Source organism: Rattus rattus, chromosome 2 (assembly GCF_011064425.1).
Source record: "Rattus rattus isolate New Zealand chromosome 2, Rrattus_CSIRO_v1, whole genome shotgun sequence".
Classification (NCBI taxonomy): Eukaryota; Metazoa; Chordata; class Mammalia; order Rodentia; family Muridae; genus Rattus; species Rattus rattus.
Genome location: NC_046155.1, coordinates 42,409,409 through 42,427,046, shown reverse-complemented (window position 1 = coordinate 42,427,046; position 17,638 = coordinate 42,409,409). Strand labels below are relative to the sequence as shown.

Below are 17,638 nucleotides of genomic sequence, written 5' to 3'. Positions count from 1 at the left end.
ACTGGTGTGCGAGTCCAAGGTCCAGTCCATGCTTCTAGTCTTTAGGTAGTAGCTTAGTCCCTGTAGCTCTGGTTTCTTGGCATTGTTGTACATATGGGGTCTCGAGCCCCTTCAAGCTCTTCCAGTTCTTTCTCTGATTCCTTCAGCGGGGTCCCGTTCTCCAGTTCAGTGGTTTGCTGCTGGCATTACCTCTGTATTTGCTGTATTCTGGCTGTGTCTCTCAGGAGCGATCTACACTTCTGCACTTCTTTGCTTCATCCATCTTTTCTAATTGGGTGGCTGTATATGTATGGGCCACATGTGGGGCAGGCTCTGAATGGGTGTTCCTTCTGTCTCTGTTTTAATCTTTGCCTCTCTCTTCCCTGCCAAGGGTATTCTTTTTCCCCATTTAAAGAAGGAGTGAAGCATTCACATTTTGATCATCCGTCTTGAGTTTCATTTGTTCTAGGGATCTAGGGTAATTCAAGCATTTGGGCTAATAGCCACTTATCAATGAGTGCATACCATGTATGTCTTTCTGTGATTGGGGAACCTTTCTTTTATTAAGTCATCCCCAACCCCAGGATTTCATTTCTTTATTGTTTTTTTTTTATCTTTTATTGTCTTCCTCTTCTATATTCAGCAGTTTTTCTCAAAGGTCATTGATCCTTCTTGAAAACTAGTTTTTGGGATTCTTTATCAGTTATTTTATTGATATTAATATCTTTTAAAGCAATTAATAGAAAGCTATGGACTTTTAGTAGAATCATGTTGCTTGTTATGTTTTCATATTTCTTGTATTTTATGTTGAGAATTGTACACCTGTTGATAGTGATGTCTTTACTTTCAGTTGTAGGCCTTCTCTTAATCACTCTTTTTGCTTTTTTACTGGTGTAGTACTGAGCTTAATTCGTGTGTGTGTGTGTGTGTGTGTGTGTGTGTGTGTGTGTGTCTAAGTGTGTGTGTGCCAGGGTCAATGTAGTTGAAGATTGTCTTGAACTTCCTATATAGATGAGGCTGGCTTAATTTTCCTGTCTTTACCTGTTGGAATTATGGGTGTGTTTTACCACACTCAGCTGTGTTGAGCTTAATTCTAATTAAACCGTATATTGTGGTTTTCCTATGGCTTCTGAGACATATTTGGCAGGTTCTGACTGTATGGTTAATTTTGGAACCTAAGTGACCTATTTTGTCAAGCTCAGGTGCTTGATAGTTACTTTATAAACAGAGAGTGTATTGACATGACTTTCTGCAGATACATTTTTAAACTTGATATCACTGTGGACTTTGAGGTCAACAGTAGTGACCTGTGCCACTGTCTTATGCATCTGGAGCAACTGCACCAGTTGTGTAATTCCCTCCTGTTTTTGTGATAGAGGTTAATATTCTGTAATCTCCCATTTGTCCCTCTTTGGAGCAGGGGTTTCAGCTGTAGGCTTCTGTCTTTCATTTCTTTATGTTGAAGTATCCACTTAAGCTTTAAAAAGTATAATTGTGCACTTTTGATTTAATTAATTCTCTGTAAAGTCTCATAAAATCTGAGATCTGCTATTTATGTCGGTTAGCTAATTTTACTGCCTGTTCTTATAAATTGGTGCAAATATATTTAGTTAGAAATAATGCATTATTTCCAACCAGCTCTTGTTTTACCTAAGAACTAGAATGGGCAGTTTTCAAATGTGGCTAGTATGTGTGTGTTGAGTTTCTATTTATAGATGGGATTTTCTTTGAGGGCAAATAAAAGTTTGCTTATCCAGAACAATACTCCACCCTTCAAGCCATGTCCTTCTTGTATGCTCTGGTAGTTGTTTTTGAGAACTGCTTAAAGAGACAACTCTTTCCTATTGGTATCTTTAATATGGGCATTTTTTATCACTTTTGAAACTATTAATGTCAACAGTGCCAGAGACTTTTTTTAGTTCTTTCCCATAAAAATTTTTTGATTAGCTATGAAAAACTTGCAAGTTTCTAGAATTGCTGTTCAGATTGGTAGTGTTATTGTTCCTATTAGAATCAGCCAAATTATATTTTAATTTACAAAAAGGGACAAGCAACTTCTATACACCCCCTGTGTTGTATAGAATGTGTTTCCTAATGGTTGGTAAGCATTCTCTATGAAAGTTTATATTTGATGAAGAATGCTTTCTGGAGGGTAGTTTTGCTTTTAGTACAAAATCACACTGAGGTGCAAAGGCAACCCTGCCATCAGTGAACAGCAGGCGAGAGACTCTAGTTCTCTTTCTTACTTTGGAGACGCTAACATCTTTCTGGTTTGAAAACAATGATTTCCTGGTCAGAGGGAAACTATTTTCCCAGCAATACATAAAATATAGCAGGAGAGTCTCTGATCAGGTAACCCATGAAATGGCAGCCCTAACTTATAGGCTAATGGTCTGGCTGGAAGATGAATTGAAAATAAGCCAAATATTTAGAATATTTATCCCTGGTCCTAAGGCATAGGACCAGGTAGGAAAAGTTAACTTCATAGTTCCTAGTATTCAAAGTTGTTTTATTATTCCTTCTGGAGAATGGCAAATGGTGTTTAGAAAAGGACTCAGAAGGTAAATAAATCTCGGAAGTGATCTAAGAAGGAACTTGTTTGATTGGAGACTTTAGTTAGGTCAGAGAGAGCTAAGTGACAGAAATTGCCAAAGAGTTAGGAAATAAAAAGAGAAGCTTATGGGCTTCGGTACAGAGCTAAAGGACCCTTCGGGTTATTATTTCTCTATCTTATAGGTTTGATAAAAATGCTGGTAATTTACAAATTCTGTCATGCTGGGTAAAATAGAAAACTTAGGTAAATATACATCCTGTTTTGTTTTTACTGCCTGTCTGCTTTCTTTTTGTAGACATTGTCCGGAGTGATGTTGCCCTGGACAAACAGAAAGGCTGTAAGATTGCCCAGCACCCTGATATCATGCTGGAGCTCCAGAGAGAGAAGGCGGCGCAGATGCATCTGGTTCTTCTGAAGGAGCAATACTCCAATACTTACAGTAATCTCATATTAACAGGTAATAGAATTTTGGGTATTATTATATATCGATGAGCCCTGTCAGTTAGCAAGTTAATGCTTGGGAGCTGTTAGTGTGGCATCCAGATGAGCCCACATCTGCCTGTCTTTACCCAACTTACTCTACTGCACTTTTAGTTGTAATGACTATTCTCTTCCTTTAACAAATATTTCTTGAAGTCTGCAGATGTTTTTGGTTCAAAGTTATGGATGATTTTCTGAGTGTTTTTTTTCTTTTCAAATGACAGAGCCAATGAGAACTTAATGAAGTCTTATGAAAATACAGCTTTCTAAATGTGTGCCAATAGGTTTGGGAGGATTACTAAATTTGGAGTCTTTTTAAGAAGTAGCTATTTTCTTATTTCTGCTTATGCCCTTTCTCTGAACTCGGTAAATATAAAAATGAAATGTAAAAAAGATAATGATCTTCAGGCAGAACTGAGAATATTCTATTCCTGATAGTTTTTGAAAATATCTAGGGGATTTAATTTTCTTTTTAAGCATAAAGAGGTTTAGGGCTTAAGTGTACTTGCCCACATCCTTGGTTCAGAAGTAAATGTCTCAGAGCTGCAAGGGAAAACATTTTGCAGGACTACCTCAACCCTTCTGGTAAAGAGCATGCAAGTTGCATGTTTTGTTGGGCTGTGTACAGATGTCGTGGTGAGCTCTGGCGTCAGCATCCTTCAGCTCAGCGTAAGATGCACTAAGGACACCTCAGTCACCTTCACTGCTCTGGACCATCTAAGACAGACCTGATAAGTCAAACTGTGTGCTTTCTTTTGTCTGTGAATGGTTAAAAATGAAGAAAGATGTGGTCTCTAACAGTCTATGAACATTTCAATTTTATTTTCGTGAACTCTAAGTGAGGAAAATGCCTGGCCTTCCACTAGGAACTGCTGAGTTTTGCTTTTGAAAAAGAACAAGACTCTTCCAGCTTTTCATCTTGTACCTGGGGGAAACCAACCTCTTGAGATGAAAGCCAGATTTGGATGTGGCTTTGGTGAGCAGAGAAGGGAATTGTGGGTTTCCTTAGTGTAGGCCCTGGCTTTTGCTCTTTGATAGGTCATTGTGGAGGGAAAAACCTAAAAAAATGACTTATGGTCAATGCATGTATTTCCCTAAATTGGTTATTAAGACCGAGTTTACCTTTCGATATTTAAAAAGAACAGATTTTTGTCCAAGTTTCTTCAGCTTATCCCAAAGTTTGCATATGTATACATATTTTTTTTAATTTAGTGATTAAGAATGAAATGTTTTTATTTTCTCTTATTCTAGTATTTTTAGGATTGTACTAGCAGGGTCATACCCTGTGTTCTTTATTATGGCATTCAAAAGACTTTAGGGTAATTCTAACCCTAAACTGTGGACCCAGAGTATGGCTCAAAGGCATATTATCTTTGAAAACACAGTGTTCTATTGAGTTCAATGGAATCTTTCTAATTCTCAGTAACATAATCCCTTTGGATGTTTATTCACAGTTCAAACTGTTGGAATCAACATTGTCAACTTTTACCCTGACAACTTGCTTACTTTCCACTAAACAAACTTACCCCAGAGAAGAGCCTCTTTCCTGCTCTCTCTTCTCCCAAGCCGCTTCAAAGCGTCCTCAGGCATTTCCACATTTTTCACTCCTGTGCATTTGTCCCGAGGTGGCACCTTGTAGCCGACAGGGCTTTCGGTGTGGCCTGGTTTGTTTATGTGAAAGTTCGCGGGCTTTTCTTCCAGGTGTTGTGGAGAGACGGAGTCATCTCAGTTCAGTGCTGATGGCGAGACTATTTTAATGTCCTTTACCTCAGTCTTTGATTTTACACAGTGTGCTTTTCTAATTGTTATGAAGTTTAATCCTTGATTTCTTGTATAAATCCTGAGAACATGGTCTCCAGACAGCTAAACATAATATTTAAACATAACTAAACTAAGTTTTGTAAATATTTCCCTTTTCGGTGATGAATGTATGTTGGTAAGGAGGGTGAAGTTGAAGGGGCCGAGACCTCGAAAATGAATTCACTTTCTTTACCAACATCTTCAGAACACCTACTTGGTGATAGTCTACTTATCCGTTCAGTCGGTCTGGCATAATGTGTTTTTGCAGTGGAAGTGCTTAGAAAACTGGGCCACTAAAATCTCAGGAAAAGTTAAGTTTTCAAAACTTTTCCTACCGTCCCATAATTATTTACAGACTTTCCTGTGTATTGTTTGAGTGTATAATAATTGCTTTGTGGCAGGTTAGTGGTATATATAACAGTATGTTTGAAAGGTATGCATTCCACAGCACAAGCAGATCCTCTTCATCAGGAATTCTCCCTTCAGCAGACCTGAATGCTAGCCTTGGTTGAGGTGAGAAGTTCCATTTAATAGTATGCATTTTAGCGGATGGTACCTTTCCACCAGCCATTCCTCAGAGGAGGGAAAGGCTTGTCTATCTCTGACTGTATTCTAATCACTCACTAAAAGAAGACCTTCTAGTTCTGTCGATGGTTAATGCTTATAATGGAAACTAATACAGAAAAATCAACTTTAATGCATTATATTTCTTTATTACACCATATTTAAAATTTATTTATCAATGTTATTTTCCACTTATCTATCTATCTTTCTATTTTTCTAACTGTTTAGTGTGTGTGTATGTATCCATGTGGGTCAGAGGACAACCTGTGGGAGTTGGTTCTTTCCTTCCTCTTGTGGGTGTCTGGGATTGAACTCAGGTCTTTACCCACTGAGCCATATCGCCAGCCCTTTTCCAGTGCTTAGTGTTCTCATGTGAATGAGTTACATAGTATTGCAAATACTACTTGCTTTACCCAGCCTTGAGGGGTTTTGAATTGAACATTTAATGTTATTGGAAGGGAACAGAGCCATTCCAATAGTGATAAAATAGGACTGTTTTAAACGGTGATGAGTTGTGTCCTACAGTTTTTATTCATTGCTGACATGGATATATAGATTATACTGAAGTCTCTTCAGCATGAGAGTCATCACTGTACATATCACAAAGGGAGCAACAGATAGGAAGAATGAAGTAGGGAACTTTCAAGAGAAACTAGGATCAGGTCTTAACATTTCTTGTGCTCTCATGATTTTTAATACAGTAGTACTGTATAAACTTGTTGACATGTTCTATTACAGACATTGTGAGTTAATCTGAAGACTGTTTGTTTGTTTTTTTTTTTTTTTTTGGTTCTTTTTTTTCCGGAGCTGGGGACCGAACCCAGGGCCTTGTGCTTCCTAGGCAAGCGCTCTACCACTGAGCTAAATCCCCAACCCCCTGAAGACTGTTTTTTTTTTTTAATTAACTTGAGTATTTCTTATTTACATTTCGATTGTTATTCCCTTTCCCGGTTTCCAGGCCAACATCCGCCTAACCCCTCCTTCTCCCCTTCTTTATGGGTGTTCCCCTCCCCATCCTCCCCCATTGCCGCCCTCCCCCCAACAATCTAGTTCACTGGGGGTTCAGTCTTAGCAGGACCCAGGGCTTCCCCTTCCACTGGTGCTCTTACTAGGATATTCATTGCTACCTATGAGGTCAGAGTCCAGGGTCAGTGTTTTTAAGGAATGCTATTAACATGTTAAAAAGTTGAGATTTCCTTTCTCTCTGCCTTTCCCCCTCTAGGTGTAAAAAGAACATTTGTGGTGGATTTTTATAATGATATGAAAAACCAGATAAATCTAGTAGAACAAATACTCAAATTTCACTTAGAACATAAATTACTGGAAGTCAAGAAGTATATTTGTGTAACATTTTGAATAGCACATAGAATACAATAAGTGATAGTGTAATGAGGCCACATTTTAAACATTACTTACAGCATGATGTCACTCAGTCACTTCTCTGCCTTTGGACAGCATAGGACCACATAGCCATTAAGAAGGATGGCATTGCTATACATTTGCGTCAGTCTTTCTTTATGAGGATTTCTCTCATGTATTGGCTGCCAGCTTTAGTTTTGTGTCTTAATCTTTATTTACAGACTGACTCAGAGTAGGGAATTTCGTGGTTGGGTTGTGTTACTGTAGCAAATGGATAGAGCAGGAGATTCTGTTTCTTTGCCGTGGCCCATTTTGTGGGCGTGAACTGAGCAGAAGAGCTCTCATACGGAACAAGACTGTACGCACACGTCCCAGTGTCCAGGTGCTTGGTTTTAGGTAAGTGTAAGGCTACCATAGCCTTAAACACAAAATAATCTTGGATTTGAATTCCCTTTGTAGCACCTTCTTGATAATCTAGAGGGACCTCCCCAGTTTTACTGTTATTGACCAATTGTTTGTATCATTAACTTGGCAATTCTGTGGAAGTTTAAAATAATTTCTTTTTATTGATTTTAATTATATTTCAAAATTAATTTTGCTATGGTTTAAAGGAAATAATTTATATTTTCTAGATGACTCCAGTGGATTCTCACCACAGTGAGTCTAGTTAAGATCCCTAATCGACTCATCTGTCTGGTCGTATTTTCTTTACTTATACCGATATGCTATAGCTTATGTGTGTAAGCTGCGTCTTAGTGCTCCATGCTTTCTTCTTTCTCCTCTGATGTTCTAAGCAGCCTCATCACTCCTGTGCTATGTTCTCTTAGCTCATCCAAAACCATCATTTATAGTCCCTTGGTACAGCAGCCCCACATTTTATGTTTACATAAAGGGACAAGGAAATCTCTTCTTTGATGACATTTTATTTTGCAGGGTAGAAAGGACATTTGTGTGTAAGTATGAGTCCAGGGGCTTCTGATTGGAGGAACAGCATAATGAAATTCCTAGATAGCAGGTTTAATATCAGTTCCCCTCCTCTCTATGGCTTTTATTACCAGCTGTATCAAACAAGGCAAGATTATGTTTAAATGTTATCATGAAAAGTTATAGTCAGCAGTATTTGTGATATTTATTGGCAAATTTGTTAACATAAGAGGGAAGTGATTTTCTTATCTTAAAATTTCTTCTGCAGGGCTAGAGATTATGTCACATATACATGTAGATTTAAATATAAAAATTTCAAATTTGATTTGAATTTCCCAGAGAAACAGAACCTAATAGGATAGTCACATATTTACTATTTCTATATATATAAAAATTATGTATATATACACAGATATACATATGTATATACCTACATATGTGTATATGCATGTACATATAAATATAAAATTATGTATTATGTATATATAAAATATAAGTGATTATATATTTTTATATGTTACATATATTATATACATTCATAGGGAATAATTTATTAAGGGAATTTGCTCACATGATTATAGAGGCAAAGGAATGCCATGACAGGCTGTCTCCAAGTTCAAGGCTTTGGGATATTGGTAACATGTTTTAGTTTAACTCTGAAACCTTAGGACCAAGGAAGCCAAATGTGTAATTATCAGTTTGAAGATGAGAAGAGGGGAGGATGGAAAGAGAGAAGGAGGAGCAAAAAGTGAAGAAAGGGAGTTGGGGGAAAAAGGGGAAAGAAAAAGGGAGAGGACAAAGAAGGAGGGGCGGGAGGGAGAATGAATTGCTTTTTCTCGACTCCTTTTGTTCTGTGAAGGTCTCCGGCCAATCTGATGGCACCTGCCCATGTCCGGCAGGCCTTCCTCATTCACTATGGTCAGACTGACGTTCCAGCCTCTCTTGGAAACATGGTCATAGACGTACCCAGAGTTAGCACTTTACTATTTCCCTAGGTATTTATACTAACTAGTCAAGTTAGTATCTGACCCTTCATCTAGTTACACACTTAAGTAACTGATGAGTAAAACCTCTGTTATCCTCTCTTTATATATACTCAAAGCAGTGAGCATTGTAACTATTGAAGCACACTTGATGGGAATTTTTGTTTCAGAAGTAGAGTGTACATTAATCCAACCTCTCTTAATTCATAATGGTGGTTTGAGTTTGAGAATAAATTAATGAAATCAGAGTTCATTTAAAAATATTTTCAGAAACTTTATCTAGGACAGGGATTCTCAGGTTTGTGAGAGTAAAGATTTCTTTGCTAAGAATCAAGTAATAGAACTTCTTTGTAAAGTAAAAGGCATTCCTAGCTACTTATATCCTGTATGGATGGGGAATGAGTAATCAAAGGAACTCAACTTAATTTGAAGCGGAATTTACTAAGTGCATACTATTTTTGGTTCCACTCACAAATACTGTACCATGTGAACTTTAGTACTCCATAGTCAGGCTTCCTCGTGCTTCTGTGTCAGTTGTCCCCTTTCACCAGCCAGACCTCTAGTGAGTCAGCTTGCCTGGCTCATCTGTAGTCTGTAACTTTAATTTTTTTCAAACCTATTTTTAATGATGGTTCTTAAACACTTTATCCTCCCTTTTAGCTCACCACCCACCAGAGGAAGTGGAAAAGAAAGGATATGGGGAAAGTGGACCTGTTTAGAAATGGTTCTTTGGAGCAGCTCCCATCTGTGTTGTCTGGAAATTTGCAGTTAAGTTCACAGGTTAGCAGGCAGCGGCAGCTCAATCCACTTGCAAACACCTCACTGATATGAGCACAGTCTGGTTCAGTAGAGTTGGGTTAGCAACAGCAGTGACACAACCTGGCAGAGACAGCCAGGCCTCAGCTGTCGGGAAAGGAACCAAGAGGAACATCAGGAGAAGTTCCCAGCGGTGCCTTTTTCAGGGAAGCGTTGCACAGCTAGCTGTACCAGCAAGCCAAGCTCTGTCTCTGTCACTCTGTGGAGTCCTATTTATACCCTCCAAACAGCACATGATCTCCTAGGGTCTTGCCTCAGCACTTGTGCCTGTCTCAGCTCACATTACTCTGCCAATCAGCCCGAGTTTGCAGAAGCAGCAAGAAACTGTAGCACACCACAGAAGGTTTTTTGGTGCATTTCTTTCTATGGAGTCCCAATAAATGCAGTTTCAACTAAACAGTGTAAGGCCGACCAATACATGGGTGTTGTGGAATCCTTCATCATGTGTTCTTTCATATGCTTACTTTAGCAGAGCATCATCTCTCCTGTGTCTGCTTTAGTCACACATTCCTTCACGAGTCTGCCTTAGTCTTTCACCTGTGTCTGCTTCAGATAAACATTCCTTTGTGTGTTTGCTCCAGCAAAACACCATCTAACCGACTTTATGAAGAGCCCTTAAGTTTCCACTTCTGTAGTCCATGACTATGAACGGCGTACTGAATACTGTTGGGTCAGTGACATCAGATCATGAGTAATTTGCCATAGTACAATGATGCTATATTTACCTTGATAATTTATTTCCTTTTCTTCTTCTGTGATAATTAGGAGCTGCAAGGGCAAGAGCACTAGAAGGAACTGTGTCATTCATCAATTTCTCTGACTAGTTAAACATGGAAAACTGTGAAAGTGTAATGTACTTTTTCTAAGGTGGACGCTCTTTCTGTACTTTCCTTTGTAGTACAGTGGCTCCCAAACATCCTAACGCTGTGATCCTTTACTGCAGCCCTGATGCTGTGCTGACTCCAACCATAAGTTTATCATTGCTACTTCATAACTGTACATTTGCTAATGCTATTAATTGTAATGAAAATACCTATGTTTTTTGATGGTCATAAGAAACCCTGTGAAAGGATCATAGGGGTCGCAGCCCACAGCTTGAGAATCTGGTTTAGTACATGTGGTGTGTAGTTTTTTCTTCCCCACTTTAAGCTCCAGGCATACCGCACTACCATCCCCACCCAGGTGCCCTTGGGTCCAAGGATGAAACACAGACAGACAGACAGACAGACAGACAGACAGACACACTCTCTCTCTTACACACACACACACACACACACACACACACACACACACACACACACACACTAACTTATTTTAATATGTTTTAGCTCAATGACCGGGGTCTTTTAAGCCTTTTTAGGCTATCGTGTATTTTTTTCTCACTCCCAGCTCAACACCTCTAATTCTGTCCTCACTTAGTTGCCCAGTTACCTGCTCCTTGTTCATCCCCCTAAATCTGCCCTCAGCTTAGTTTTCTAGTCACCTTCCTGTTACCCCAGGCCCAGTAGGGGAAATGACTGATGGCCACTCTGCCCAAGATCTCACATGGCTGATGGCTCTTTCTCCCTCAGAAGTATGCTGAAATTTCTCTCTTCTCCCTTGTGTCTGCTAACCTGCCTGTGAGGAAAACTGGAAGTCCTGCCTATTCCTCCCAGCTCATTGACTGCTAGCATCTTTATTGATGGATCAAGAACCAATTGTGGAACAGGTCTTCAGGGTTCACACACAGATTCCTGATGAGAGCATCAGAACCACACCCTACAAGTACAAGTAACAACTCATTCAAAGATCTCATGTTTCTCACTTTATCTAAGGAAGTCTTCCTCCAATAAATTAACTTTTCTTTCTTGTTGTAAAAGTAATGCATATGCATTGAAGAAATCTTGGCCAACTCTCTGTACCAAGAGATAGCAGATAAATTTAGCTCCCTATACTACAAGTTTCTCATCCATATATTCAACCAACTGAAGATCAAAAATATTAAAAAGTAAACACCATATCCGCACTGAATGTGGATAGCATTTTTCTTCTCATTATTTCCTAAACAACACAATGTCATGCAACTATTTACATAGCTTACTCTGTACCAGACATCAGTTAGCTTTCACTGCCATCATACATGCCAACACAATGTGCTTACCACAGAAATACCTTCATTTATTTTTCCATACTGAGAGTTCAGAGTCCAAATTATGTTTTGAAAATTCTGTTGGAAGGGCAACCTCTTGCTTGATTCGCATTATGGATGGTTATGAATATAAGAAGTTAAGAAGTTGAAGAGTTAGGGCCGATGTCGCTACTTTTATCACATCCCTCTCATAAGAGCCATCAGTCTTTTCAGAGACAGGCTCTCTCAGTCAACAGACTCTCACTAGATTATGTCTGTAAAGCTTCTACCACTTTCCAATATTGCCACTCATTAAGCTTTCAACAGATGGCCACTTGAGTACTTGAATCATAAGTGTAATTAATTAGAGATTATCAGAAGAGGTTTTATATATAGATGATATGCATATATAATACCATTTTATATAAGTGATTCAATAATTCTTGGATTATTGGTATTCATAGGGAATTTTGGAATTCCTGATTATTACTAAGAATAGCTATTCATGTATTTTTGTATTTTTGCATATTTAAAATAACCAAATATGTGTGCTGTTCTAGATATATTAAAATTCTGTGTTGAAAGGAGAAGATGGTGGATGACACACATGTTTGGAATGCTAGAATATCTGGGACAGAAGTCGCAATAGAGTGTAGCTATTCAAGATATGGGTGATTGCAGGAAAACATTAGTTTTAGTAAGAAATGAAGGAAGGAAACTTTGGAAAACAGAAGCAGAGTCTGAAGGACTTGGCCTCCCAGTGTGAGTGCAACTTCCGAGGAACCATGGATTAAGACAAAGAGAGAACCTGGAAATTCCCACTGCTCTTTCAGCAGTAGATAAGTGAGGGGATCAAGGAGGAAGGGAAGGGAAGAAAAATGAAGGGGAGGGAGACAGGGAGGTAGGGAGGGAGAGAGGGAAGAGGTCTGAAGGAGATCCTCTTAGGACTCAACCAAAACAGAGTGTCGAGAAGCTCTTTTAAAAGATCCTGAGTTTTCCAGTTGAGCATTGAACACTCCAATTCCATTTTTATTTCAGCTTGTGTTCCTTTTAATGTTTCTATCTTCTAATTGAGTTCAGTTTTCAAAACTGGACTTATCATTTCATTCTTTCGGCCTTGTATTTGTATTTTCTTGGACATCACCCATGTGTTAATTGTTATTCTCAGGGTTCAGTGAAGTATTTTTGTCTTTCTTAAAGCCCTTGAATTCTTTAATAAAGTTTATAATTTTTTTCTTTCTGATTCTGTATCCTGGGCAGTTTTCACTCTTGGCGCGATATTAGAATAATATTAGCAAATACAAAAAAATGCTATCGGAACATATAAAAAGGGATATTCTCACCCACATATTATCACCTGGGATGGAGGCTTTTGTAATTCAAGAAAATTTGTTTGGAGTAAATAAATCTTTCAGCACCCATACTGAGTGACAAGCTCAGCAGTGCTCCTGTCTTCCTCAGTGGGTTTTGTACAGCTTAGGACAGGACTGAGTTAGGTTTCTTTTTACTGATCTATGGTAAGCACTGTCACGGGAAGGGGAAGGAATTAAGAAATTATACTTCCTACAGAGAATTTGTAGTCACGAAATGCAATTAGTAGAAGTCTTTGCATTTATAAGATGCCTTAAATTTTATACTTAAATTGTTATTTAAAACACTGAAATCCACCAAGAAAATAATCAAGGAATATAAAGAAGAAATATATAAATGTATAAAGAAGAAACATAACTGACAGTGAATTGGTGGGACAATGTTAATCAACAGAATGAACATTCATAAATATGTAAATAAACACTCTGTATCCTAGATGAGGCAGCCGTGTGGCTTTAGCAGCAAAGGTAGGTTCTTTCCCTCATAGCTCACTCTGGGAACACAGAACAAGTGTCACAGGGCTGTATTCTAACTCCAGCCTGAAGATTACCTTTCAGTATGTACACAAAATGGAGAAGACTATGAAGGTCAGAACTTCACAGTGTTCCATGAGGTAGCGATCTAGTGTGAATCCTAGATTCTACACCAAGGTGGGTCTGGTACCTGTGTCACACAACCACAAGGGATCCCTTGGAGGTAAGGGTGCTTGTGCCCTGTCCCCATGAGTGACTGCAAAGAATCAGGCCCTGTCTTCTCTAGAAGGGAGTTGCTTACAGATGCTACATTCCCTGCCTGGGCCTTTCTCCTTCATTGCGCACTTCTCTCATGTAGTATGCAATCTCACTGCAGTAGGCCAGCTTTGGGCTTTGGGCTGTCGTCTATGCTCCCCCACAGGTTCACAGGCTAGTCTTAGCCTAGAGCGTCTGCCTCCTGGCTGCTGAGAATACCTAGGTCATCGATTACACTTCTCCACCTCTTTCTCTTTTCATTCTTTTTGACTGGAGCTGCTTTATCTCCTCCCTCTGTCTTTATTGTTAGTTTCATCTGTTTACTTTTCCTCTTCTAATTTTCGATTTAATCTAATACTAACTTCTAGTCTTACTCTGTTCATTTCCCTTCCATTTCCACACGGAATAATTAATATCTTAGTGTATACTATACTACCCTTGGTCTTTGGTTCTCCTCAGATGTTTTGAGTTGAAGAAGTGACTGCTTTTAATTAGCTATTACTGTGTCTTTGTAGTGAGACCCTCCATGGTAGGTATACTTACTTACACAGGTATTTTTCAACATTTGGAACGGTGCTGAGGTGCAAGCCTAGTACGCTGAGCATGTGAGTCAGAGGGTTAGCTCCTCAGCTACACTCCCAATCCAGTGTAATAACACCTGAAACCTACAACAACCTAGTCACACTTGAGTACTGCAGACACTACTGATTGAATATTGGTGATTTTTAAAAATTCAGACCATGGCCTAATCCCAGATATGCTTACACGCATGTCTGAAGTACATGTGTGCTGTACCCATGGAGACTGGAAGAAGGCAACAGATCCCTCTGGAATTGGAGCTACAGGTGGTTTTTGGCAGCCATGTGGATGGTGAAAATTGGGTGCAGGTCTTCGGGAAGAGAAGTTAGTGCTCTTAATTGCTAAGCTATCGCTCTTGCCCCATAACTCTGAATCATAATGTTCTCAGTTCTCCAAGTAAAGGCTAGTAGATTGGATTAGAAAATAGGACCCAGGAAATATACCTCATTGGCAAAGACAAACAACCTTAGTATGAAAAATGGGAAAAGATATTTTAAACTAATGAAATTAGAGAGCGAGCAGATGTAGCAGTACATATGACAAATTAGACCTCAAACTTGGAAGAGAAAGAAGATGATTTCATTTTGTAAATTCCATCATGAAGATGTTGTAACTCTTAATATCTGCGCATTGAACATCAGTGCACCTAATTTCACTAAGCAAAAGGTGTAGATCCACTATACCATAGCATTAGTAGGAGACTTCAGTACCTTATTCTCATAAATGAAGAAGCCATCTTTGAAAAAGTAAACAAGGGGACTCAGAATTCTAGAACAAACTAATAAATTTACGCACACATTTGACCTACCAAAATTAAACCAATGAGATTGAAATAAATTAAAAAAAATCTTCCAACACAAAAGAAGGCCCAGTCCCCAGTGGATTCATTGCTGAATTTCAGCCAGCCTTTAAAGAATTCACACCAATGCTTCTGAAACTACCCCACTGAGTAGAAAGGAAAGGGATAAAGCTGAACTGGAAAAGTTCACAGCCAACAAAGAAAATTATAGGTTGATCTCCATGATGAACATAGATGTAAAAATTCTCAATAATTTGCAAACCAAGTGCTCCTTATGTCCTCGCAGTAAATCTTCCTTCTCACCTCCAGTCCTTCCTTTGCTGTCTCAGAATTGACACTTGTCCCTAAAGAATGATGGAATGAAGTAGTCATGTGTGTGACTTCTTTGAGTGAGCATAGTATTGTTGTCTTTTGTTGCGTTTTCACTTGATATCCACTCATTGCATGGAGTCTACAATTCATTTATTCACTGGAGGAGTTAGATTGTTTTGTTTTATGGGACATGTCGATTAAGTTTACAAAAAAGCCCTTGGTCTATTTTCCAAGCCGGCTAAAGCACTTGGTATGTGTGTGAGAATTTTGGTTTCTTCACATCCTAACCAGCAGCTGGTACTGTCAGTCTTAATCTTAGCTATTCTTATGGATGAGTAATGGTATTCTCATGGTTTTAATTAGCATTTCTCCCCTTATAATTTATAGTCTAATTAGGGAAAGAATATTTTTCAGTATTCTATTTAAGAATATAATGTCTTTCCACCTGTTCAGTTATGTCATTAGATAACATTTTATCATTTTCTTCCTATGATGTTTGTACCGATCTGTTCTTTAATGTTTTGGTTTTATTGATGTCAAGGGGGCAATTTTCTTTTCTTTTCTTTTTTAAAATAGCTTTTCCAGTATAGAGAGAACTATATATTTAGCTCAAGTATTTTCTTTAACCAATTTTTTGGGTGCTTTATTTCTTTCTATGTTTTTTTCTTTCAAGTTGCATTTATTGTTTTAGTGGAGCCATTACTGTGTTCATGAGAAGGCATTGTAGGGTTGGATTTCCATATTCTTTCTGCTGGTGCAAAAAGTTCCAGACAGCTGTCGATGGGACAGACGCAGGGAAGTTAGATTACAGGAGGATGTGAGGGTTGTGCTTCTGTTTCAAAATCCCTGGGAGCTGTGGGTGGACCTGCAAGAGGGCGTGGTCAGTGCACGGATACTTTTTCTTGTTATTTTTGATTTACTTGTGTGTGTGGGTATACATGTGAGAATGCACATGTCCATATAGGCGAGGGGTTTTGAATTCCATGGAGGGGTTGGGGATTTAGCTCAGTGGTAGAGCGCTTGCCTAGCAAGCGCAAGGCCCTGGGTTCGGTCCCCAGCTCCAAAAAAAAAAAAAAAAAAAGAATTCCATGGAGCTGGAGTTCCCAGCAGGTTAATGTAGGTTCTGGGAACTGACCTCAGGTCCCCTACAAGTTTGGAATGTACCCTTAGCCACTAAGCTGTATCTCCAGCCTTAGATTTCTTATTTCTAGTAGCTCATTTCTTTAGTAAAATTTCTTGTGCTTTTAAAAAATGATGTACCTTATATTTTAAGTCAAAGACATAGTTCATTTTATTCTCTAAATTTCTACCATTTTTCTTACAATTTCTTAAAATCTCTAATATAGTTATTGTAAAATATCTTGAACACACACAATATTATATATATTAATTAAAATGGTACATATTTATTATTTTTAACCATTTTCTTAGCAAAATTTGTAGGTAATATTTCACTAATATTTTCTTTCACTAATATTTTCTTAAGTTTTTATGGCTAAATTAGAAATACAATCTATGGATATAACATCATTGGTCTATTTTGATTATATATAATATATATATTATATATATACAGAAAAGCTCATTTATCTGTGTCTTGCTAATATTTTTATGTGGATTTTAATTTATTGTTCTTTTTTAATTAATTTAAAATATTTTTAATTTGATTTAAAATGTTTTTAAAGTTTTAGTTTTTTCAATTGAATATTTTCTAATTCTTCTCTCTTTTATCCCAGCCTTCCCCTTCCTCTATTCTTAGTACCCCTTTCACCTCCCCTCCTCCCCATATTCACTCCTCTTCCATTTCCTTCTGAAAAGAGCAGTCCTCCAAGGAATATCAACTGAACACAGCAGTTACAATAAGACTAGGCACAAGCCCTCTTATCAAGGTTGGATAAGACAGCCTTGTAGGAGGGAAAAGGCCCCAAAAGCAGGCAAAAGAGTCAGGGACAGCCCTTGCTCCCACTGTTAGCAGTCCCACAAGAACACCGAGCTACACAAACATAACATACATGCAGAGGACCTAACTCAGACCCATACAGGCTCTATGATGTTGTTTCAGTCTCTGAGCCCTCTGAGCCCTGCTTAGATGATTCTGTGGACCATCCTCTTCTGGTGTCCTTGATCCATCTGGTCCCTACAGTCCTTTCTCAGCTTCTTCCTCAGGCTCCGTCTGAGCTCTGCCGAGTGTTTGCTATGGGTCTTCATGTCTACTCCTATCAGTTGCTGGATGGATGATCACCAATTTATGAATACAGCAGAATTTATTAGGACTCCTTTCAT

The 17,638-nt window shown here is 38.5% G+C and overlaps 1 protein-coding gene across 3 annotated transcripts in view; it reads left to right on the top strand.

Moving 5' to 3' along the window:
* Positions 1–17,638, top strand: part of Hpse2 (heparanase 2 (inactive)) — a 1,004,606-nt gene that overhangs the window by 460,034 nt on the left and 526,934 nt on the right. For 2 of the 3 annotated variants that reach the window (XM_032892001.1, XM_032892000.1), the window contains exon 3: positions 2,829–2,990. The exons of the other annotated variant lie outside the window; for it this stretch is intronic. In XM_032892001.1, coding sequence (XP_032747892.1) covers positions 2,829–2,990 — 162 coding nt within the window. The remainder of the gene's footprint in view (positions 1–2,828; positions 2,991–17,638) is intronic. 3 annotated transcript variants of the gene reach the window in all.